This window comes from Dendrobium catenatum, unplaced genomic scaffold (genome assembly GCF_001605985.2).
Source record: "Dendrobium catenatum unplaced genomic scaffold, ASM160598v2 fragScaff_scaffold_665, whole genome shotgun sequence".
NCBI lineage: Eukaryota > Viridiplantae > Streptophyta > Magnoliopsida > Asparagales > Orchidaceae > Dendrobium > Dendrobium catenatum.
In genome coordinates, this window is record NW_021319127.1 from 3685039 (window position 1) to 3710398 (window position 25360).

At 35.0% G+C, this 25360-nt stretch overlaps 1 protein-coding gene across 1 annotated transcript in view; it reads left to right on the plus strand.

The window, feature by feature from the left end:
• Nucleotides 1-13004: 13004 nt before the first annotated feature.
• The window catches only part of LOC110093220 (UV-B-induced protein At3g17800, chloroplastic), a 55565-nt gene continuing 43209 nt past the window's right edge, over nucleotides 13005-25360 (plus strand). The window contains exon 1 of the mRNA XM_020818037.2: nucleotides 13005-13325. Coding sequence (XP_020673696.1) covers nucleotides 13188-13325 — 138 coding nt within the window. The 5' untranslated portion in view covers nucleotides 13005-13187. The remainder of the gene's footprint in view (nucleotides 13326-25360) is intronic.

Genomic DNA, 25360 nt, shown 5'->3' on the forward strand with positions numbered 1-25360 from the left:
AACAACATGCATGCTCACCTTATGAAGTTGCTAGCCAAGTTGAGCATCTACGATGCTCGTCTTGTCAAAGGAAATAAAGGAGTCCTTAATCAAAGAACTTCTTGACCTAGAGATTTTCCTCAATCAATTAGCTTAGACCTCAAAAGATGAATCCCTCTACTTCAAGGAAATCCCATGTGTAATCTTTTTTTATGAAGACATACTTCTAGGTAATGTTGACCTTAATCACCCTCTTTAGATCACTATAAATGTAGAGAACTTCAAATTATCAAGATTCGTTGTTGATCTGGGTGCATCGATCAATGTAATGAATGTAAAGACCCTTGCCTATCTTAAAGTTGATACTAGTAAGCTCACCACTAACAAGTTTTTGCTACATGGATTCAATGAAAAAAGAGAGAGGCTTTGGGTTTGATCATCCTCCTGTTTAAAATTTGAGAAATAAAATTGAAGTTAAATTTTATATAATTTTGTTTCAACTACATCCTTCAATAAACTGTTAGGTAGGCCCTAAATCCATAAATATAGGATGGTTCCATCTACCCTACACCAATGTGTTAAGTACCAACGAGATGATATTGAATATATAATTATAGTTGATCTGCAACCATTCTCTATTCAAGAGATCGAGATTTATAAGGATGCTATATACTACACACCGAAAGGGTCCTCTTCTCATTATAAGGTTGAAATCAATATTAAGAAGGAAATAAGTGAGCAAAGCTCCATTCAAAATTAAGAATCAAAAGGATCTAAAGGAAAAGAAGAAGAAAAAGAAAAAGATCAAGAAATATAAGAATTAGTAGGGAAAATGACTTTAGGCTTCCAAATTGTTACCTCAAAAAGGTGAGAGGATGGCCTAATAGACATGTGGTCGAGGCCTTGATTCATTTTAAAAAAGAATTACTCTTGTATATATCGATCCTGAATCAATTTCATAAGAAGAACCAAAAAAATGGGGTGTTATAATACCTTTTGATTACCAAAAAATTAACCCTCCTCCAAAGTTTGACCTCACTTAGAACTAGATAGTGACCCAGAGATTAATGCTCCAAAAATTTAAAGTGATGAGCCTGAATTGACTATATATGAAAAGCTTAGTAGGAGAATCGAGGCCTTCACCTTATCCCCACTGTCTATGGGTAGGCTTGCAGAGTTATTGATTAAGGATTCTCCTAACTTAGATAATGAAGTAAGGAAAGTCTAAAATATTTTTTTTTGCTCCTCCTCCTTAAGGGATGAAAGTGATGTAACATTCAAGGAGATAGATTTGAATGAATTAATGGAATTACCTTTTGACTACTTTCCTATCTGTGTAAAAAATTCTCTCTTTAAAGGTTTTGTACCATATAGATGGACTAAGGATCAAGATAGATACCATAAAAACATTTTTCAAATGAAGATCAAGAAAAATTTGACAAGTGGTATCAATTTTCATACCGTTAGTTCATTTGATGATGATGAATAATACTTAATGATAACTTATCATCTTGAATCTTAAAATATCCTTATTGAAGTCATCGATCTCATCGATAAACTCAGTTTGGAGACTTTAGATGATCCTGATGAAATTTAAGTTTGGGATGTACCCCCTGAATTTAAGGAAGAGATTAAATTGACAGTTGTTGAGTTGAGAAAAGTTAACCTAGGAACCAATGATAACCCTCGCCCTACTTTCATAAGTATCTTTTTGAGTGAGGATGGGTTTGAGGATCAGATTCAACTCCTTTCTAAGTTTATGGATTATTTTACCTAAATATATGATGAAATATTAGGCCTGTTCGTAGTTCATAAATATGGAATCTAGCACGATGCCATTCATGTTAAATAAGCTCCTCGACATATGTGTTTAGAGATAGAGCAGAAAGTCATTTTTGAAATCAAGAAATTGGTTTAGGCTAGATTTATCCAAGAGAATTAATATCCCTCTTGGGTAGACATCATCATACCAGTTTGAAAAAAAGAACAATCAAATCCATTTTTTTTTGTCGAGTATAGGGATTTGAATTAGATGTGTCCAAATGATGAATTTCCTTTACATATACGTGACCTCATGGTGTATATTGCATCTTTAAATGTAAGTTTCTCCTTTATGGATGGTTCATTTGGTTACAATCAAATTAGGATGGCCCTACAAGATGAGACAAACATTGAATTCAGGACCTCTATAGGGATCTTTTGTTATAAGGTGATACCCTTTGGCTATAAAAATGCTGGTGCAACTTATCAACAGGAAATAACCTGAATCTTTGATGATCTAAACCAAAATTAACTTGAGTGATACATTAACAATTTGGTTATCAAGAGTAAGGTCAAAGAGGCTCATCTTTATGACGTAAGAGTAATCTTCAAGCAGTTGTGTTATTACGACCTCAAACTTAATCCCTTAAAGTGTATTTTTGGCGTCACTTCAGAAAAATTCTTAGGATTAGCAGTGAGACACCATGGAATTAAGATTGATCCCTCTAAAATTGAAGCCATCTTAACTATGCCACCTCCTAAGAGCCTTACCCAACTGATGTCTCTTCAAGGTAGGCTTATGTATATAAGAAGGTTTATATCCAAACTTTTTGGAAGATGTCAACCCTTCTTTGTCCTTGCCAGGAAGGATGCTAAATTCATATGGGATGAGAAATGATAGAGTGCCTTTGATAATATAAAAGAATACCTTTCTAATCTGCCAGTTTTGGTAGCCCATGTTCCGAAATAAAATTTGATCCTCTACACTACAGCCCAAGATGAGTCCTTAGGCGCCATGTTAGCTCAAATCAATGACAAAGGGGGAAAAATGCCCTCTATTACCTGAGCCAAAGACTTCTCTCCACATAAATATGGCACCCTTTAATTGAGAAGCACTGTCTTACTTCAGTTTTTTACAAACCAAAAAACAAAGACACTCATACTTTCTCATTCAATTAGTTTGATTTATATAGTCAATCCCTTACAATATCTTATGAATCAGCCTACAGTGCCAAGATGCTTGATGTGTTGGTCTATGATATTACTCTAGTTTGAAATCATTTTCAGTCCCCTGTGTGTTATGAAAGGCCTACATTGCCGACTTCCATGCAGCACACTCGCTACTAGTGAATTACCCTTTAAATGATGATTTACCCGATGAGCAAATCATTAGTTTAATAGAATATAATGATTGTATATGGGAATTGTATTTGATTATGGGGCATCCTCTTAATGGGAAAAAAACCTAAAAAATCTTTAATCTATGGAAAAACTAGAATTAGCCTGATTTTCATAACACCAAAAAAGGGAATGGTGCATTTTTTCTACTATTTATCAGAGTCTTGCACAAACAATGAGGCTGAGTATGAATCACTGATATCCGGTTTAGAACTTACAATCTTGATGGAGATTAAAGAGATTAAAATCTTTGGTGACTCTTCACTGATAATCAACTAGATTATAGGAACTTACAAGAATATGAATCCTAAACTCCTCAAATATCACTAGTACACTAGTCACCTGCTTAAGCAAACTCCTATTGTCACTTTATATAGAATCCCCCATGGAATAAATTTTATGGTGAATGCCTTAGCAAAGCTCGTAAAGAAATTTACATGTCAAGAAGAAGACTCCATCCCCATAGAGATTCAAGGTTTCCTAGTCCTATCTCCCTTTTATTTAGAACACATCAACAAGCAATCTCCCCAGGTCCTTTTTTCCTCTTCAACAACTAAAGAAGAAGGCGATTGAAAATGACCTTTAATTGAATACCTTCAAAATGGAAAACTTCCCTAAGATAAATCCCTTGCCAACCAGATTAAGAAACGTGCCCTATCATATGCACTAGTCAACAATATGTTGTACCACCGATCATTTGATCAGATGTGGCTACATTATTTAGACAAATGAGAAACCCTGAATATCGTTAATGAAGTCAATTTCGTACTATATGGTGTTCATCAATCGGGTCCAAAAATGAAGTTGAAAATCAAAAGACTTGAAAACTACTAGCTTACGATGATTGATGATTACATGAATGTTGCAAAATATTGTCATCAGTACTAGGTTCATGGTGTGGTACCACATATTTTATCAGGCTAATTGACCCTCCTTCTTTAAAGGGTCATCGCTTCATATTGGACTGACTACTTTTCAAAGTGGATGGAAGCAATTCCACTACATAATGCAACATCACATCATGTTTTGAATTTCTTTTGTGATCATATCTTATATTGGTTTGGCATACCCCACAAAATTATATTTAATAATGGGTCCACATTCAAGTTTACAAAAATTAACAATTTTGTAAGACACTATATTATTAATTGGAGATACTCAATAATCTATTACTCTCGAGCTAATGGGTTGGCTGAGGCATCAATAAGGCTTTAGTGTAAATCATCAAGATGCCACTTAATGATAATAACCGTCAATGGGGTGAGAGGTTGGTGGGAATCTTGTAGGCTTATCGAACCACTTATAGATCCATGACCCAATCCACTCCATTATCACTAGTGTATACGTTCTAGATAGTACTCCCATAAAAGTGCAGATTCCCTAACTTAGAGTGGATAAGTTATCTATTTTAGGTGCATTTTTACACTTTTTTATAGTTTGTGCAAATTACCTCTTATGAGTATTGATGAATTCATTTATTGATATCTAAGCTTTCACACGATGAATTGTGTCAATGTATGAATGAACAGTGCTTTGCATAAGTGCCGAGTAAAAGGGACAAGGATGCCACCCACTAAGGAAAATTCTTCTTAGCAACTTGGGATTAATCCCTTGAATTTATCGAGCCTCGATGGAGAATCTTTGAAGATATTCCTTCATTGACTCTCCTTCATTCTAGTGAATCCCATAGAGGTGGTAAGAATCTTTAACAATCTTTCAATTTGTAATAAAGTACTTGACACATAACTTAGTAAATTTAATGAATTTGGGAATAGTTCCGACTAAAATTGAATAGAATCTTGTATGAGCTTTCTCTTTGAGAGTGGAAAAAAATGTTTTACATAGGAGTGTATCTAACGCTTATTGAAGATGCATGGTGGTTCTATTATGCTTGATATACTCATAAGATTCAGATGACATATCATAAGTGTCTATGCTCGGCAATATGAAGCTCATATAAATAAGGTTTTTAAGGATGTCTTCAGTTAGAGGAGAAGATTAAAAATCCCAAGGATGAAGGGATTTCCTTCCACCTCTCAAAGGGAACTCTTCCTAGACTAATCGCTACAGTTCATCTCATAGAGCATTGTGCGAGATTTCATTAATGTGAGGTAGGGCTAATCCCTCGATAGTGACTGGAGAAATGTAGGTTGGTTATGCTGCACGAGAGGGATGTATACAACACGCTATATTAATGATGTTATTATCTTGGTGTGATGGGGGATAAATCCTTGATTAAGGGAGAGGCTGTATTACATAAAAATGTTTAGGTTAGTCATCCCCAGTTAGTGGCAGATCTTAAGGGAGATGTATCTCCTTATATTGTGCTAACACCAGCTATCAGGTCCATTATAGAAATTGAAGGATCTCATTTTGATATCCTCATTTCTTGGATGTGATATTCTAGTGAGGGTTCTGAAGTTCCTTCTCCAATAGGATTTTGCTAACCAAAATAAAAAGAGGAAGAAGCCTAACATCCTTGATTCATAGATTGATGTATGGATTAGTGTGAGTTAGAGTGGTAGGCTCCAATATTGCGATTGCTATGCCTATTGACTATTGAAAATGATCCAGTTGGGCTTGTAATAGTGGGACTGTATTCCCACAAGTGGCACCTAACTATTGCAAGCTATAATATTCGCAATAGTTAAGTAGAAGAATTTTTTTGTCCTAGTGTTGTACGGATATCCATCACACAAATAGAGAACTTAGAAACACCAATATTTCTACCTAAAAAATTATGAAAAAGGAAAAAAAAAAACTACGGGGCCACACCAAGCTGAAATAATCATACTATTATTTGAACATGTTATAATGATCGACCATAAACATGAGGATGATTAAGTTGTAATAGTCCAAGAAGTGGGTTCAAACTTTGTGTGAATAATAACAGTCAAGTAGAAGTCCGACAGTGGTAGAGCGAAAGTCTGACCGATAATTAGGCAGAAGTTCAGCGATGGTTAGAGGCCGATGGAAGTTCGGCGATGGTCGGTGGCTGGGCGGAATCCTGGCGATAATCAGTGGTCGGGAGGAAGTCAGATGACGAATTATGGCTGAGCGATGGCTGAGGGGTCTGAAGGCAAGAGTGCTCCCATATTTCTCTTTTTCTCTTATGTACTTTCCCTTGCTTGCTTCTTATTTAATGAAGAATTATGAGTCTATTTATAAATTTCTGAGAGTGGTATAACTTGTAAATACAAAGAATATCAAATACATGTTGGGAGTGTTTTGATGGATGACCGATATCAATTCCCTCGATCATAGACCATTTATCGATCATTTGAGTGTCCTAATGATGTTTGAACTCGATGATTTTGGGCTCGTTCGATTCATCTCGTCGAAACGATTGATTTGATTATAAGCATGCCATATTTGAATATCATGTAGTATCTAATTTATATTTTGAACCTTCTAAATATTCTTTAGGCTCTTGATTTGGACCAATTTGGGCTCGACTTAGATTGAATTTAGTGTCGTTGGATTAGTTTCATTGAGATGTTCAATTCAACTATAAGTTTTTTTAATGGAAATTCAGAAGGATCCAAATTTATTTTAAATAATTTTTAATATGAAATTCTCATGAGATTGGAGCTCGCTCAAAATAATTGTTATTTTATTAAATTTATTTTTTAAAAATAACTAATTTTTTATTAATTAATGAATTTTATTGACATTTAGGAAGGTTTTTTTTTGGATAGTTACGGTGGAATTTCTTGATCTCAACATTTAGAAAGTTTTCAGTTAGAGAGAGAAACTCCAGAAGTTTTCTAGAGAGAGAAAAACTTTTGTTTTTCAAAATTCTGTCCCCCCCAAATTCCGTTCTCCATCAATGACGGTGGAGGGTCGCCGGCCTCCACCTTCCGACACCTCTAAAGTTTTTGGAACTCCACAACCATTGATCGGAGGGGAACAATGACAGGTAATTGCCGTCTACAATTGCAGGAGGTAATCACTGAAGTTGATGAACTTCATCAATCAAGTTCATCAAAGTCTTCTTCATTGGTGGATAATTTGATGCAAAATGTGATAGAGAAGGACTTGTCATTTTTGAATTCCAAACAGAGATCTCAATTTTCGAAATTGAAACGCAAAGGACCATTGGTAATAAAGGATGTAGCAGAAATAACACCTAAGTTGGTCAAGCATGTGGAAGGCAAAGGTAAGGCTATATCTGAAATTATGGAAATGGTTACTCTAAAGACTCTGAAATCATCGAAAATTCATTCTAATAATACGGCGTCTACTTCGGGAATGAAATTTTTTGTTAACCGGTTCGAAAATTTGAATGCAATCCCTGGACTTTGTTGCAGCGTAATAAATGAGAATTCTCGGAATTTGGTTAACAACAATGTTCATTCGGAACTGGAAAGAAGGAAAGTCACGGAGGAAGGTAAGCTGTTTGAGGAGATGCCTAAAAGCAATGTATGCTTGGGTAATGTGAAGCCATGGAGTAACAAACCATATATAAAATTGGATTTTAATGAAAAGGATGTTGTTTTATCTGAGGATGGAAAGGCAGCGAAACTATATGATGAATTGGAGAAGATGAATTCAACTAAACTATCAAAGTCGTTGGTAATTAAGGTTTTTGGGAGAGAATTACCATCCCATATGGTGGCTTGGGATATAAGGAGACAATGGAATCAATTCGATCAATTCCACTTTACTACATTGGGTAGAGGATGGTTCTTATGCTCATTTTCATCAGAAGAGATGGTACAAGCAGCTCATTCAGGAGGTCCTTGGTTCGTTAACGGACATATAGTAGGAATGGAGAAGTGGACGCCAGAATTTACTACGGATTCTAATAAGGGTCTTTCTTCTCCGATTTAGTTAGAATGCCCCACTTACCTTTGCAATGTTGGGATGAGAAGAATATAGCATGTATATCTTCAATAATTGGAAAACCACTTATGTTGGACGGTAATATGTTTCATTGGGGAAGAAGAGAGTTTGCTAGAGTATGTATAAGAATAAGGCTTGATCAACCTCTTCCATTAGGTGTTTGGGTGGATAGCATGGCTGGAAGGTTCTTCCAAGTAGTGGAGTATGAGAAGGTATCAAACTTTTGCTTTGGTTGTGGGAAGATTGGACATATGGAGAATGAATGTGTGCTAAAAGAAAATAACCAGAAGGTTATGAAAGTTGCTGATGATAGTAATAGAAGAAATGATATGGGAAGAACTCAAGAGGTTTTTAAAGAACCTACTTATGGTCCATGGATTATGGTCATTAACAAGAAGAGGAGAAATTTTAAACAGAGCAACAAGATGAATAAATCAAACACTGCCATATATGTTAAGAAATCTGTTACTCCAGTAAGAGTTGAATAGGAAGCTCAAATTGTTATGGAAGATGGCTTTGGTAAAAGCTCTAGACAGGAGATCCCAAGGATTCCAGGTGATGTGGCTAATCAACTAGAAGAGGGAGATGTTAATTTGGAAGGAGATAAAACTGATAAAGTGGAATAAGATATTGTTCTAGTGGAACAAATAAAACCAGATAACATTAGTAATATCTTATCTGGTCAGGTTCTCTTTCAGAGTAATTCAATTGTCAATAATGCGAAGGGTTGCTTGCGACTCAGGTAAGTCCTAATGGATTACTTGCCAACTCAAGTATTCCCTATCAAAAAAGTGATTTCAAAGTTCAGAAGATTTCAGGTAAAAATGAAGTGGAAGAGTTGGGTCAAAATGTCTTGATCAGCAAATCTGTCGATTGGGCAGCAGAAAGTATTTCGATGGTGGAGCCTCCTATATTTAAAAGATTTTGTAAAAGAATGGGATGTCTTCTTTGTTGGGGTGATTGAAACCAAAATCTATTTATTTGAGAGATATGAAGTGAATAAATTGTTGGGTGATGATTAGGATTATTTTCTTTATCCCTCAGTTGGTGCTTCTGGAGGTATTATGGTATTATGGAAAGTTAATATTACAAAATTTTCCGTAATAGAGGCTTCACCTCAATGTGTGATTGGAGAAATAAGTCTTTTCATAAAAGTAAGTGGTTGGTTTCTACTATATATGGAAACAAAAATCCACATTTGAGAAGAAACTTGTGGGAAGTATTAGAAGAAAAAAGTAATAAGAATATCCCTATGGTGGTGGGAGGGGATTTCAATTGTATACTTTCACAAGAAGAGAAGAGAGGTGGAAAGAAGTTCTCTTTTTCTCAAGGCCCGCAACAAATGTCTACATTTATGACAAGAAATGACCTACATGATGTGGGAATAGTGGGTCCGAAATTTACCTGGTGCAACAACAAAGGTGGAAATGCTTGTATACTTGAAAGGCTGGATAGGTGTCTTTTGAAATCCAAGTCGTTAAATGAAATTCAGAATGCAGTGGTAAGACATTTGGCAAGGATTGCTTTCGATCATTGTCCATTAATTCTAAGATTTGTAAATGAGAAGTTGTACCAAAACAAAATGCTTAGATATGAAGAAGTTTGGGCATCTTTCCAGCTGCTAAAGCGATTGTTTTAAAAGCATGGAACAAACCAGTTAAAGGGAATGCCATGAAAATTGTTAATGTAAAGTGTAAGAGGACTTTAAAAGCACTTCATTTCTGGAGTAAGGAAAAATTAAAAAACTTTAAAGATAGAAATATTCTTTTAAAGAGTGAGATTGGTGGTCTACAGTTAGAAGAAGCCAATGGAAATGGTTTAGAAGAAGAAAAACAGGTTATTCTTAGAGCAAAAATACACGAATTCAATGTGAACTCAACTCGGTTAAGCACATGGTGGAGACAAAGATCAAAGATGAAATGGATTCAGGAAAATGATACAAATTCAAAATTTTTCCATTCTTTTGCAAATGGTAGAAGAATGGGAAATTTTGTTCATCAATTGAAGAATGAAGAAGGTAATTTAGTAGAAGACCATGCAAAAATTGAAGACATCATATTGAAGTTCTTTAACAACAAATGGAGAAACATATATGGTAATTTGAATGGATGGCCTCCGTTTTTGAAATCTTTATCTGTTGCTGATTGTAAAATTTTAGAATAAGAGTTCTCTTATTCTAAACTTGCAGCAATTATCAAAGATAGTGGAACCAATATTTCACCTAGATTAGATGGTACAACTTACTCTTTCTTCAAAAATTATTGGTATATAACTGGGAATGATGTATGGAGACTAGTACAGTATTTTTTCATTACAGGACAGCTTTGTTCAAGCTAGAAGAAGGCGCTAGTTATTCTCATTCCAAAGTTGCTGAATCCAAATTCTCCCTCAGGTTTTCGACCTATTAGCATGTGTGGCACTTTATATAAGATTATAGCCAAAATGATCTTAAATAGACTTATGAAGGTGATTGGTGGTCTTATTTTGGAGGAGCAAACGACATTTCTAAAAGGTAGATCACTGTCAAATCACATTCTTTTAGCTCAGGAATTGTTTAATAAGCTAAAAATTTCTAAATCAAAAGAAGGATGGGTGGCGATTAAGCTGCTTGATATGGAACAAGCTTATGATAGTATGGCTTGGGATACCTTTAGATTGATCTTGAAGGAAATGGGATTTCCAATCAGATTTTCAAATCTAATTATGGAATGTGTAGAATTTCCTGAATTCTTTTTTAAGATAAATGGAAAGATCTCGAAAGGGATTAAAACATATAGTGGATTCAGACAAGGTTGTCCACTTTCTCCCTATTTGTTTATCCTTTGCTCTCAACTATTAACCAATGATATATGGTATAGTGGAAGGAGCTTGGGTATCAAAATCTCGACAAATGCACCTAGAGTGTCACATCTTTTATATGCAGATGATATCTTGTTGTTCTCCCAAGCTAATATGAGAAGTATGAGGAGATCTAAGAAAATTATCTCAGATTTTTGCAACAGATCTGGGCAGAGCATTAATAATAAAAAATCTGTAATAATTTTCGAGAATTTAGTTAAAAAGAGGAGGAAAAAATCTATAACAAAACTATGGGGATTCAAAACTGTGCAGTTTTTTATCTGGGCATCAAATTGGCTTTGAGGAAATTGCTAGCTTCAGATTTTAATTATATACTTGAAAAGGTGAATTCCAAACTAATTGTTTGGGGCAAACAGATGATATCTTTGGCTAGAAGAATTATACTTACTAAATCAGTCCTAGCGGCATTACCAGTTTTTGTGGCTACCCACACATTAATTCCAATGAGTATTCTTAAAGAAATTGAGAAAGCCGCTAGGAATTTTATTTGGGATAGACAAGGAGGTCTTCATGGACTACATTATTTGTCATGGGAAAAAATGTGCAAAACCTGGAAGGAAGGATGTCAAGGCTTAAGGTAGGTGAGTTCTATGACTGGTCCTCTTAGAGCAAAATTTGCTTGGAATTTCTTAAAAGAAGAAGACTCTTTGCTCAATAAAGCTTTGATGGCAAGATATGATACTAAATTTTGGGAACAAGCTAATAGAGTAAATAAATCCTCTACCTGGAAGATATTGGCTGATGGTGCTCTTGCTCTAAGGCCTATCACGAAGTGGAAAATTGCTTCAGGTAAGTCAATAAACATTCTTAAAGATGTATGAATTCTAGATATGTGTCTAGAGAAATGGCCTACATTTGTGGCCGTAGAGAATTTTGAATTTCCATCGTTGGAAAGCTTTATTTCAGATGGATGTTGAAAGAATGATCTTCTTAATAAATTCTTTGGGAAAGATCTTGTGAAGATTATTATTCAAATTGAAAATTTTCCATATCAATCCAAGGATAGCATTGAGCTGAAGAAAAGGTTCTCGGGCAAAAGCATTGCTGCTTTGGCCTCTTCTTATAATAATGAAGATTACGGAACTGTTCATTATGGAATCTGGCTAAATAAATTAAAGCTCAATCCTAGAATTTAATGTTTTTGGTGGCGGCTTCTCAATGAGGCAATCCCAACAAATGGATTTCTGATGAATCGAAGATTACTGGGACACAATTTATGTCCTAGAGGATGTATTGAATAAGAAAATACTGATCATGTCATGGTGCATTGTTCAAAACTACAGTAAACTATATGCATTCTCAGGAAATGGGGTTTCATGTGTCCATTTTTCTCCTCTGCCAATGATTGTAAGTATCATTTGAAAAGGTTATCAGTTGAAAATAAATCAATGGCAAATTTATACTGTTATCTAGTTTATTTCTCATGGAAGAGTAGAAATTTAATCAAGCATGGGAAAAAAGAATTGAGTTTGAACTACATTGCCTGCAATGCTATTAGTTATGCATCAATTTCTTATTCTAATCTTTTCATGGATCACTGGGATGCTAACCAGCCAACACGGCTGATTTCTCATTGGCACCGCCTCCCCCAGAATGGATTAAGGTTAATCTTGATGCAGCTTTAACTAGTAACAATAATGGAGGTATAGGTGGAATTTTTAGAGATTCTAAAGGCAGATTTTTACTTCCTTTTGGACTCAATTGCACTCATTGGGATAATGGAGCATTGGAACTAATGGCCATCTGTTCATTGAAGAATTTCATCTTTATTGGATGCTGGATGCAAAGGGACTGATTATAGAAGGAGATAATATCAACATCATCAAACTTCTACAAAAATCTTTGAATATAGAACCTCGGTTTGTACATGAAGAGGAGCTTGAAGACCTCTTTTTTGGATGGATTCGGTAACATTCTTTTTCATTTTGTTAATAGAGATTGTAATAAATTAGCCCACATTTGTGCTAACTTTGCATTACTTGAAGATTTTCTTTGGGAAGATCTTAGTAGCAATAAGGTTCCTTCTTCTTTGTTTAATATTCTAAAAGAGGAATGTGATAGACTCTCTATCCCATAGTAGCTTGTATTTGGTTTACTTTTTTCTTTTAATGCAATTTAGCATTTCTTAAAAAAAAAAAAAAAAAAAACATTTAGAAAGTTTTCTTTAGTATTCCCGCATCCGTTCGAGCGCGCATACTAGTGTAAAAATCGGCCCCCGGAATATTTTGGAATCCGGAGAAGCGACTGTGTTTTTGATCTCCACGTCTGGTCTGATAGATTGCTAATTTAGGGTTTACAGAGTAGACTCCAGAGATAGGTTGGAGACAGTATTTTTCTGATTGTTAATGGACTGCTACGGTCAGTTTAAGGTAAGTCCTCTCGTTGACGCACTGCCGGTGGCGACGAGGGGCAGAAGCGCCTCTCTTTTTGCTCGCACGAGCTGCTCCCAAAAGCTCGGTCTTCCACCTCCTTTATATTCCCAGGTTGGTGAGATCTATCCGGATCTTTTTGTTCACCATCTTCCGCTCTTCATCCACATGCTTGGGCTATGAAATCGTTGTACGCAAATTGCATGTCCTTGTTATTCCTGGGTACTTGCCCATCATTGCTTTACGTATCTCGTTTTTACGTTCAAAATTTCTCCAGGGATTTGCAGTTTTTGAAATTAAGGGGATTAGTTTCAATTTATAGTGGGAGCTTATTAGACAATTGGATTGAAATTGTCGATCTATATGTTTTATTACGTTATGATTTTGGCCTTATGCATTCAAATCTCTTAAGCTGAAATTGCTTTAATTTCTTTGATTATGTGCTGTCCTAAAAGAAGCGTTGCACTATTGTTCAACTTTATTTCATGCTTTTACATATCTAAAATCCAAAATATTAATATTACATGTCTACCATCCATATACAACTTTAATCAAATATACCACTCCTATCTTTCATTCATATCGCTCATACCATCCTATGAAGTTTAATATTTCATTTCATGCACCCATATTTGTTCTATGGGTGGTAGACATGCAATATTAATGTTTTATGTGTTAGATATATAAATAACATGAAATAAAGTGATATGTATGTAAATCCCCCATATATACACATTGAAAAGATAACAAAGTGGGTAAGCTTACGAATTTGAATGTTTTACTTTAATGATGTTAATCAAAACCGTAAATAATTATTGAGTACTTTCAACTCATTATTCTAGCCTTCCAAAAATCAAGTGAACACTAGGCCTCAATCGGTGGCAACTCATTCATGTATTCATCCTTTGTGATGGCCCTCCCTCCTCCTTGATAGCTTTTCGACATTGGCATCAACTACCCTCTTGATTCTAGCCTCCTTTATTGCAGCACTCTTTGAGTCATCTCCTCCATATGTTGATTTGATGTCGTTAATGAATCTTACTGCATCTCATCTCCAGCTATCATTTTCTCCACTTGAGGTAGTTGCTGGGATAGCTTGACTCCAACATCCGATTCCTTAAGCGATTTTCACAAATGAGCTTTCTAATAATTGCGGTGAAGTTGACAATACGACGAGTGTTCTTTACTTTCTCTTTAGTGCCTCTCAGAGTATTGGCATATTTGTTGCCTCTTATAAGTCATTTGCATAGTTTGTTTAAGGTCAACATTTGAACAACACTAAGCCATGTTCTAATCGACCCTTGCCATAATTGATTTTATGTTTCTCACCGTAATTTTAAAGCATTTTTCATCTTATTTTTAAGATAAGCTTGCTCTCATCGTTTCTTAAGATCCTATCAATTAGCTTCCTAAACCTCTATTTTTTTTTAGTTGGAAAGTTCATTTATGGCTGCCTTAATCCTTAAATTATCAGAAGTTTTTTAGAGAATTGTAATCTAAGTTGTGATATTTTTAATTCGCTACTTAATTTGATGAATGTTCTCATCACAGTTGCTTGTAGAAGATTACGTTGTATTGTTCACATGTAGATTCATCCTTATTGCGAACTTCCCCGCAAGGATATTGAAATGATCATCATAGTTTGACCTAACCAATGAAACTCTTATTATCTCATTCTGGACAGCATTCCACCATGTAAGAATGCATTTTTTTAACAAATTAATCTTATTTTATTTGGAATTGATTCTTTGTAACCCATTGCATCCGGATGTTCCAAGGTTTTCCGAATCTTATGTCTTTATGGGTTAAGTGTTAGCTGAAATTTATGTATCTAAGTGTTTGAAGAGAAAATGTTGATTGGAGCTAGGAAAATTTGCTACCGGCAGAAGCCTGTCTTTGAGATGATTCCATTGTAATATTCTATTATAATCATTATTAGCTTCTTGGCTTCAACATTTCTTATAGGAAATTTGCTTGTGTTTTAGATGTTATGGTATATTTGAATGTTGAAGTTCTAGTTGATGTCAATTAGAAGTAGCCATCTTTCTCTTCTCATTAGGAGAATGTCTTAATGATTCAAGTTGCTGTAAACAATGAGGCTTCTATGAATTATTCTCTTATAGATCATATGCCCTTTCCTCATATTATTGATTCAATAGATTATGATTGTTGTTTTTTCATCGGATAATTCTCCTAATGATATAGACAATAATTTGAATACTTCTTAGGTCATGTCATATTAGCATGGATCCAAGTTTAGTTTCTAAAATTTCTTAGATCTATCTAATGATGACGAGTCTCATTAGATTGAGGATTGCCTTACACTTTCTTCCCTTATGTAGCACATAACTAGTAAAAGAATATAACATTACCATTGTTTAAAATTGCACAATTGGAGGCACGCCTCAGCACAATTGTCGCCTGGAACAAGTCGAGGCGGATGCCTCTATTAGCCTTTGTGACGTGCATGCCTATAATTTCCTGAGGCGCGTTGCCTCATTTCTGTGAGGTGCTTGCCTCAAAATGACGAGTAAAAAAAATTAAGACCTAAACCTAAGCTTTAAACTTGGGGTTCATCCCGTCGTGTTGTTCGACTTTGTTTGCTGCGCATAAGGTAGTTTTGAATGATTTGTTATAAGATATTTTGCCTTATTCGATGCGTTCCCTATTGGATCGGAAGTCAGGTATGGTTCAATGATGCTCTTCTTGATGGATCAAATGTGAGGACAATTCGATATCGTTCTTCCTGTTGGATTGGAAGTAATGATGGGACCTTTTCTCACTACAATAGTAGCCATCTTTCTTCCCTTTCACGTGCTCCTTTGCCTCCAAATCGTTGTTTGTTGTTCAACTTCAATGCCGCTGCATTAAAGGTAAGTGGGTTTTTTTCCTCTTACTTAATTATATTAAAAGTAATTTGATATATTTTTGAATGTTTGGGTTCGATTCCAGATTACTATTTGGCACATTTTCTTTGGTTATAAATTTTGGGATTTTATTTGGTGATAGAAGGTAGGATGGATAATCAAGTGTTGTTTTTCAGTCGAGATAATCTATCATTTTTAACAATTTGATTGCAATTTCATAGAAGCTATTCATCCAGAGCAGCTCAATTGAATAGGATTTTGTTGTTGGAAAATTAAATTTAATGATTACATAGTACTAAGACTTCATATAACAAATTATTTGCACAATTAGATATTTAAGTTGACTTTATTTATGATAGATTAATAATTCTTGTTCTTTCTTTGTATACAAATATATTTTCTTAAAGAAAAAAACGAAAATTACATCGAAAACCAAAAAAAAAAAAAAATACAAAATGTTGAATGTTTCTACACAAAGCTGATGAGTTGCTTCATGTATCTTCTATTGAATGTTCCAATTGAACAATCACATCTCCCCTTGTTCATTGCTTTTGTGATGATTAACTTGAATTATTCATTGCTCTGGTGATGATCGCCAATGCATGCATGCATTAATTGTTAATGAGTTCAATGCTTCATGTTCTTAACTTATTATTGCAGGGTTTTGTAGAGGATGGTCTGAAACAAAGATAAAACCATATCGAGTTATAGAAAAGATCCTGCGTGAAAACATGGCAATCAAGTTGACGTGGGAGATAGCGACAAGTCATATGTATACTGAAATATAACTACTATGAGAAAGTGGTGGGTGTGACTAGGATGAAGGAGCACTAATCCAGATCAAACTAGAATGTCGCAGTATGTGCTCAAGTGCTTGATACAATAATAGAGGAGATCAAAATATGTATGAATAAGTCAATAATACCTAAGCACCTTGCATAGAGACAGTTTTAGGAGAAAGTTTATGTGGGCTCCTACTATGGGAGTGAGCATAGCGGTCGAGATTCATCTTCTTCATTGCAATTCATGTACTCGAGGGGTGCAAGAGGTCCCATGGATCAGTATATGGCGAATTCCTTAGAGGATAAATAGGAAGACAAGCCTTTTATTGCACAAACGCTGACCCTAAAGAATATTAGATAGGCATGAATATGTGAATCTATGGATATAGACCAACTTTGTTAATGAGAATGTTATCCCATTTAATGTTGCAACCTTCCCTTCTTATTACAATATGACCTGTTCAATTGGAGCGTATGGGAGAGGGTTGAAACTTTCATTCATGTATGACTTAATGACTTGAATTTTGAAGGTGTTGGGTAATACTGAGATAAATTTTGAGGAAATTAAGAGGACTTGGCCCCAACAGATGTTATAATCATGTCTGATGGATGATCATATGCGAAGGGTAGAAGTTTGATAAACATACATATCAATAACTCTTATGACACTGTTTTTTATGTCAATTGAGGCATTTGATCAGGTGAAAGATGCTGAATATTTTTTTGGATTACTTGATAGAATCGTTGAGGAGGTTGGAGACTACTTAGTTGTTCAATTAGTAACATATAATGCTAGTGGTATAGGGCTTTAGGAAGAAATCTTATGGAGAAAAGGAAACATTTTTATTGGACTCCATGTGTAGGAAATTGCATAGATTTCATTCTTGAGAAGTTTGGGGAGCTACCATAGCATAAGAATGTACTAACAAAAGCTAAGAGGATAAGTACCATTTTTTATAATTATTCTTGTATTTTGACACTTATGAGAATATTTTCAAAGAAAGAAATAATTAGTTTTGCAACAATCAGATTTTCCACCGTATATTTGACTTTGCAGAATATGTTGGAGACTTTGCAACCTTTGGAGTTTATGTTCATCTCTACACTGTGGTTGTGTTATGCTTGGGAAAGAAAAGTTGAGGGGATAGAGCTATGGAAGATTGTTTTTAAGTGACATATTTTGGTACAGTGTTATGTATGCTATCACAACCACTAGGTCACTAGTGTAGGTTCTGAGGACGGTGGATGCTGAGAAAACACTGCTATGATCTTTATATACAATGTTATGAATAAAATAAAAGAAATGTTTGTCTACAACTTATGAGAGGAAGAGTACAGCTACAAAGAAACTTGGAATATCTTTGATGACCGGTGAGAGCTATAACTTCATTGGCACATACATGCAACAGACTATTATGTGAACCTTTAATATGAATAGACTTAAAATAAGTCAAAATCCTGAGATAAAATTAGGGTTATATAAATGTATAAATAGTCTCATAGCTGATTCAACTAAAAGATTAAATGTTAACATACAATTTGTACCGTTTAAGATTAAAGGGTGTTTTTTTTGGATTGTAACAATCAAAAGTCATTGCTTCCAAGCGATCTCCCAATAATTTTATTTGTTATTTGAATGTATTCTATACTCATTTATTTCAAATTCTTTTTCTTAGTACTTATTACACTTATTTATATAAATCTCAATTGTGTGTTGGATTCAATTTGGTGATGACACTCCAGAATTGCAGCGTTTTGCTATAAAGATTTTATGATTAATGAAATCTTCATCTTGATATGAACACAATGAGAGCACGTACAACAAAGTGTGCACAAAGAGGAGAAATCTTGTGACTACTATAAGGATGAATTCCTGAGTGAACATAATGTATAATAAGAGATTTAAATATAGGAACTTGAAAACGAAAAGTTGAAGGATGTCGAAGATTCTTTGGTTTGTGAGGATATAACATCAGATGAGTAATTTTAGATGATGAAGTGGAGGTAACACCATCTAAATTACTACGACAGGAAGATTTGAACATTGATTTCCTTAATGGTAATATAAATAGAGTATCTACAACCACCACAGCCCAAGCACCTAAAGAACAAACTAAAAAAGATATATTCAATTGTTTTTTTGAAGCTTATTTACTTTGAAGTATTATTTTTCTTTATACTGAAGAAAGACATTTATAGAATAGTAAAATAATTGATATAGAGGAAGAAGAAGTAGATTTAGAGCCATTGGACTCAATAAGTGATGAGACAGGAGAGAGCAATTCATTGTGATGATGATTCAAATGAAGACCCCCTCAGTGATGACAACGCTGATAACTTTTGAGTTGCCATGTCATGACTATTTCTTTTTTGAATTAAATGTCGATGAGCAGGATATTGGGAAAGATATTATTTTGATTTGAACTCCATTATATATTTTTTGGTTATTGTGATTTTGGGATTTTAATTATATTTCATGCAATTTATTACTTTCCACTTTATGTCTTATGCATTTTTGTGTTTCATAAATATAACTATTTATTTCTTAAGTCATCTTTTAATAGATTGTTTGGCTATTATTAAAAAAAAAATTATTTAGATTTTAAAAAATGCCTTAGGCTTACGTCTCGCTTCATGGATAGAGAAGGCCTCAATACCCAATTGTAGAATTTTAAACCTTAAACATTACAAGTTAGAGATATATAAGATCTTGGACTATGGAATTTGTTGAGTATGACCCATTTGAATGGGAGACTGATTACTGCTAATTTTTTTTCTCTCCTAATTTGCTTGCTTTGTACTTTTTTATCTGTGTAACTTACTAGATTTATTTTAACTTGTTTATTGCTTCACGGTATATTGGTATTTTCTTATCTTGTATTTCCAATTTGGTTAATGATATTTCCCTTTATTCTTTAAAATATACAAATTATATAGATAATGAAATTTTGTTTCAATTTATTTATTTATTAATTATTCACATCTAATTATCTGAATTAAACACTATAAAATATTAATAATGATATTTATATGCTATATTGACGTAGGCAAGGGGGGGGTCAAAACATTTTGGGTGAATGTACTCTTCTAAATTCAGCTCATTAATGTCTTTAGGACTACCTTTTAAGCTCATAAATTAAAGATTAATTAGATTCATTCCCTTTTTTATTAGCCCTTTGGTTTCCCCACCTATGGCTCTCCTTCCTCTTTTGGTTGCCTTTTCCCGTTCTTTGTGTCTCCTCGATTTTCTCCCTGGTTGCTATTTCCCGTGGCTGTTCCCTGCTCCTTCCCATGGGCTGTTCCGGTTCCCCTTGTGCCCCTTCGGTTCCCCTTGTGCCCCTTCGGTTCCCCTTGTGCCCCTTCGGTTCCCTTTGTGCCCCTTCGGTTCCCCCTTGGGTGCTTTTTCCCTGTTTTCTGTGTGGCCTTTTAGGTGCTATTATGGAAATTAAATACTGACCCTTTGTGACTATTTGGCTGCCCGCTTTTCTCCTATAAATATTAGGAGATTTTTTGTAATAAAAATAGAGATTATGTGGTATTTTTGGACACTAAAAACCTGAGAGTTTTTTCTTCCTTCTTTGGAAAAGCTTGCGTGCTTGTTACGTGCTTCCTCTTCGTCTAGGAAGGCTTGCAGGCTTCTCTTTCGTCTCGTCTTTTTACCTCTTTCTTCTATCCGCAAGTTCCCTTCTACTTGTATCCTTCTTCTCAATCGACAAGAAATGCAGTTTTAGGTGTTTGTTTTATTTTTAAAGTTGGTACATGTCGTTTGTAAGAGTCTTTATCTTATATAAGTTGTAATTGATTGTATTTTGAGTATTTTATGAAATTTTCTAATTCACAGGAAGCTTTTTCTTTTGCTTGCAAAAATTAGGGTCTTGCCTTAATTTTTGCTTGCATTAATTTGGTATCAGAGCTTTGGTTGGTGTCTTCCTAGGTTTTGTGTCTTTTTTAAGTCAAGATGGATAAACATCAAGTGAAAAGCAATCAAGAAAGTAAGCCATCAGCAATTAAAGAATCTATTTCTAAAAGCAAATGGATCTCGCCACAAGAAAGTTCTTCAGATTCGATACAGATCGAACTTCTCAGGATTCAAGAACAACTGCAAGTGTGTGCTGAGAGATACGAGTCTAAGAAGTGTTCACTTCTAGCTGAATTTAAACAAGTAAGGGAATCCATCAAACGAAAGTATGATATTCTAATCCAAGAATCTGAAATGCCCGATCTCCAAAATTTTGAAGACATCTCATCGGAAGATGAGCATTTTCAACCGGAGGAGAATTGATGTTGGCAAGGGGGGGGGGGGGGTGTTCCCCATGGGGGGGGGGGGGGGGTCAAAACATTTTGGGTGAGCTTCAATGTACTCTTCTAAATTCAGCTCATTAATGTCTTTAGGACTACCTTTTAAGCTCATAAATTAAAAATTAATTAGATTCATTCCCATTTTTATTAACCTTTTGGTTTCCCACCTATGGCTATCCTTCCCCTTTTGGTTTCCTTTTCCCCTTCTTTGTGTCTCCTCAGTTTTCTCCTTGGTTGCTGTTTCCTGTGATGTTCCCTTCTCCTTCCCATGGGCTGTTCCAGTTCCCCTTGTGCCCCTTCGGTTCCCCCTTGGCTGCTTGACTGGTGACTGCTATTTCCCTATTTTTTGTGTTGCCTTTTAGGTGCTGTTATTGGAAATTAAATGCTGGCCCTTTGTGACTATTTGGTCGCCAGCTTTTCTCCTATAAATATTAGGAGATGTTTTGTAATAAAAAGAGAGATTATGTGGTATTTTTGGAGAATAAAAACCTGAGGGTTTTTTCTTCTTTGGAAAAGCTTGCGAGCTTGTTTCGTGCTTCCTCTTCATCTAGGAAAGCTTGCGGGCTTCTCCTCCTTCGTCTCGGCTTCTTACCTCTTTCTTCTATCCGCAAGTTCCCTTCCACTTGTATCCTTCTTCTCAATCGACAAGAAATGCAGTTTTAGGTGTTTGTTTTATTTTCAAAGTTGGTACGCGTCGTTTGTAAGAGTTTTTATCTTATATAAGTTGTAATTTATCGTATTCTGAGTATTTTATGTAATTTTCTATTTCCTAGGAAGTTTTTTCTTTTGCTTGCAAAAATTAGGGGCTTATCCTAATTTTTGCTTGCATCATATATAATTCTAATTACTCTGATTAATATCTCTTTAGTCAAATTAATCATATTTATTCAAACAATCACTTATGCATGATTCTGAAACATTTTAAAACACATATGTGGGTGTTTTCACAATTTTTAGAAGCCAGATACCTTCTTTTTAAAGTTATGAAATGAAATTTAGGTGTCAACTTTTTTTCTCTATATAAATACATGTTTTTGGAAAAATAAACTAAATCCGAGCATGCACTAAATATTAGAACTTCATGTCCTTGAATATAAACTGTTTGGGATATAGTTTCCGCCAAAGCATAATTCATGTATGCTTTACCTTTATCTTACAGTTAAGCCGTTCGCAAAAGTCATTCAATCCATGGGTTCTAAAAATTCCATTTTTTCTTCTAATGAAAGTATTTATTATTTAAAAGTTTTTGAGTGTTTCTGATGGGTACTGATTTTGTAGTCCTACTTTAAATTAGCTTGTTATGGCCTGTATTTTAGTTTGTAATTTGTCAGGATTTTATTGCTTTAACTTGCTTGATTATTTGTTTGTTTTGATTCAGTATGATCCTTATATTTCCATCTTGCTGACAAATTTTGGTTGGCTCTTTTAATTTTTATGTTGTTCTATATTCTACTAAACCTAATTATATTTGTATAATTCATGATTCTACGTATACACCTGCATATCATAAATTGATTTGTAGGTCACTAAACTATGGTAAGAATTTTAGTTCATTATTTTTTTCCATTTGTCGTTCCTGTTGAATTGAGATGATGAGCCTTTATATTTTACTGAATTTCATAACTCCCAATATTAATGTAAAATTTCTTCAAGGATGTACACTCACATATACCTTTTTAGGCATTTAACAGGTAGTTTGATGGTCAAAATAGTTGAATTTGTATCTAGTTGGCTTCAGCAATGAGGACTTGCCCAAGGTTTTCCAATATCCAACTTGAAAAAATAGTCAAAGGGGAGTCACTCCCATAGAAAGCTAAGTGTTCAAACGGACAACTCAAATATGGACTCACCCCCTGACAAGAAGCTCCCACCAAAGCCACTTGCAATTACCTTTGGTGAAACTTCATTAACAATATCCATCATCCAAGCTGCAGGAAAATATCTTTCTAAGATGGTTCCAGCTTATCCCATCACATTTAGCAGACCATGGAGTCTACTATGCCCGCAACTTGAGTAGGCTCACCTCCCTCATCGAAGCAATCCAAGACTCCATCAATAGGGTTGCTAATGACATTTTAGTACTCTTCAGCCACAACCTTCTTAATTAGTTCCTCACCAGCGGACTTGCCCATATTTACTCTCTACTATGCACTCAGAACAAGGGAACTTACCCCAAAACAGAGTGTTCAAAATTAGAAATGTAGTCATTCACAGGCTAGCCCGAGCCTGACACGTGTCTGGGTTAGTCTGTACTAAGGATCATTAATTATTATACTTTTTGTTTATTTTTTATTTAAAATTTCCTACGAGCCTTAGATCCTTATAAATAATTGGTGAAGAGGAACATTATGGATCTTTTGGTACACTTGAAAAGATTATATGAGCTGATGAAGCACTTTACATAGAACTCTCCTTTTCTTTTTGCTTTTCTTTCATAGGTTCTCAAGTCATAATCTCTTAGACTTGCTTTATAATAAGGTTGGGTGTCACCTACAAAAAAACTTGGATCCAATATCTTAAAATGTGTGATGAGCATAAATTAATGCTAGTGGATTGAAGATAGGCATAACTTAACGAGCAAACCAACCTCAAACTATTTGTGAACATTGAGAACCTGAATTATACTACTTGCTATGATCTCAAGGAGATGGAGGGGAGGTTTTAAGATAATACAATATGCTTTGTTGGGACTGTTGTGGCATGCACACATACAGAGAAAGTATCCCCGAAGGATCTTTTGTGCAACAGTTTGTCGTAGGTGGCCAGAGCATAGAGCGTTGATTTTAACAGTCAACCTGAATCCCACTCACATCATGATGAAGAGTATAACCCGTCATCTTAGTGGCCGAGGAGGGCCGAGCTTGTGTTGACGAATGCCTTCTTGATGGAGATAGCATAGGTGAACGTGCCACCAATCTTCAAAATGCCTAATTTGGAGTCTAGTAGGGGGAGGACTGATCCAACGGATGATATGAAGACTTTTGAATCAAAGACAGCGCCACTGATATTGACGATGCTCTAAATGCCAATGGTTTTTTACAACTCTCAAGGTTGACTATAATACTTAACGTGGCAACACGCAGTTGTATTTGTTCTGACCCGAATTGGTAAGGGTAATTCATTGAAGTTTTTGTATTCATTCTTTCTGCATGTGTCTGTGAATGTTCTACATGCAAATGAGTGTTCGAAAATGTTTTGAATTGTGCCCTTAGGATTTGTGTGCATACTTGTAAAACATCAAATATTTCCCCCGAGAGCACCGCGACACTTATGTTAGTAGCGTTGTGGCATTTAGCTCAACAACAAATTTTTGAAAAATGCACTAACGCTGCAATGCTAGAGTCTGCCACTACGGTGCTGTGCTCTCCAGCAGAGAGCACTACAACATTGCAGGGTCAAGCATTGCGACGCTAGGTCAACTTTTTTTATAAAAATATAAAAATCCATTACATATTCATTTTATGAAAATAAGCCCCATAAAGCCTTCTAGAGAAGAGAGATTTCTAATGAGTGAAAGTTGGTTTTTTGGCGACTTCGATCTATTTAGCATTGCGACTTCGGTCAGAGATGCATGAATATTATTAGATCTATACATTGATGTATATGATATCTTAGTTGTTGTACTATATTTAACTTGTGAAGGCAATCAACCAAAAGTTGTCTATTTGGTTTTTATTTGAGACTAATTTGCAATAGCACCCACTTGCAAAATTTAGACTATTTGCACATCTATTGTATGTAATTTTGGACTATTTGCAGCCTCTACCTCCATGGCACCTCTTATAATTACTACTAGCAAAACAGTCACAATCAAATTAGTATTGGTTGCTTTTTATTCATACTTGTAGCAGCGACTCATAAAAATTAATTTTTTGGGCAAAGTGAAGGCTCATAACTTGACCTATTAGAATTCTCCAACTTATTTCTAACTAATGCGCTAAGAGTTTAACAACAACAACTACAACATCAAGCCTTTATCCCACTACATGGGGTCGGCTACATGAATCCTTTTTCTCCATTGTGTCCTATTAAAGGTCAAATTCTTGTTTAAATCTAATAAAGAAAGGTCATTCCTAATATTTTCTAACCAGGTCTTTTTAGGTCTGCCTCTACCTTTCTTAACATAAGTCAAATCTAATACCTCTACTCTCCTAACCGGGTCATTGGAAGACCGCCGTTTTATGTGACCAAACCGTCTAAG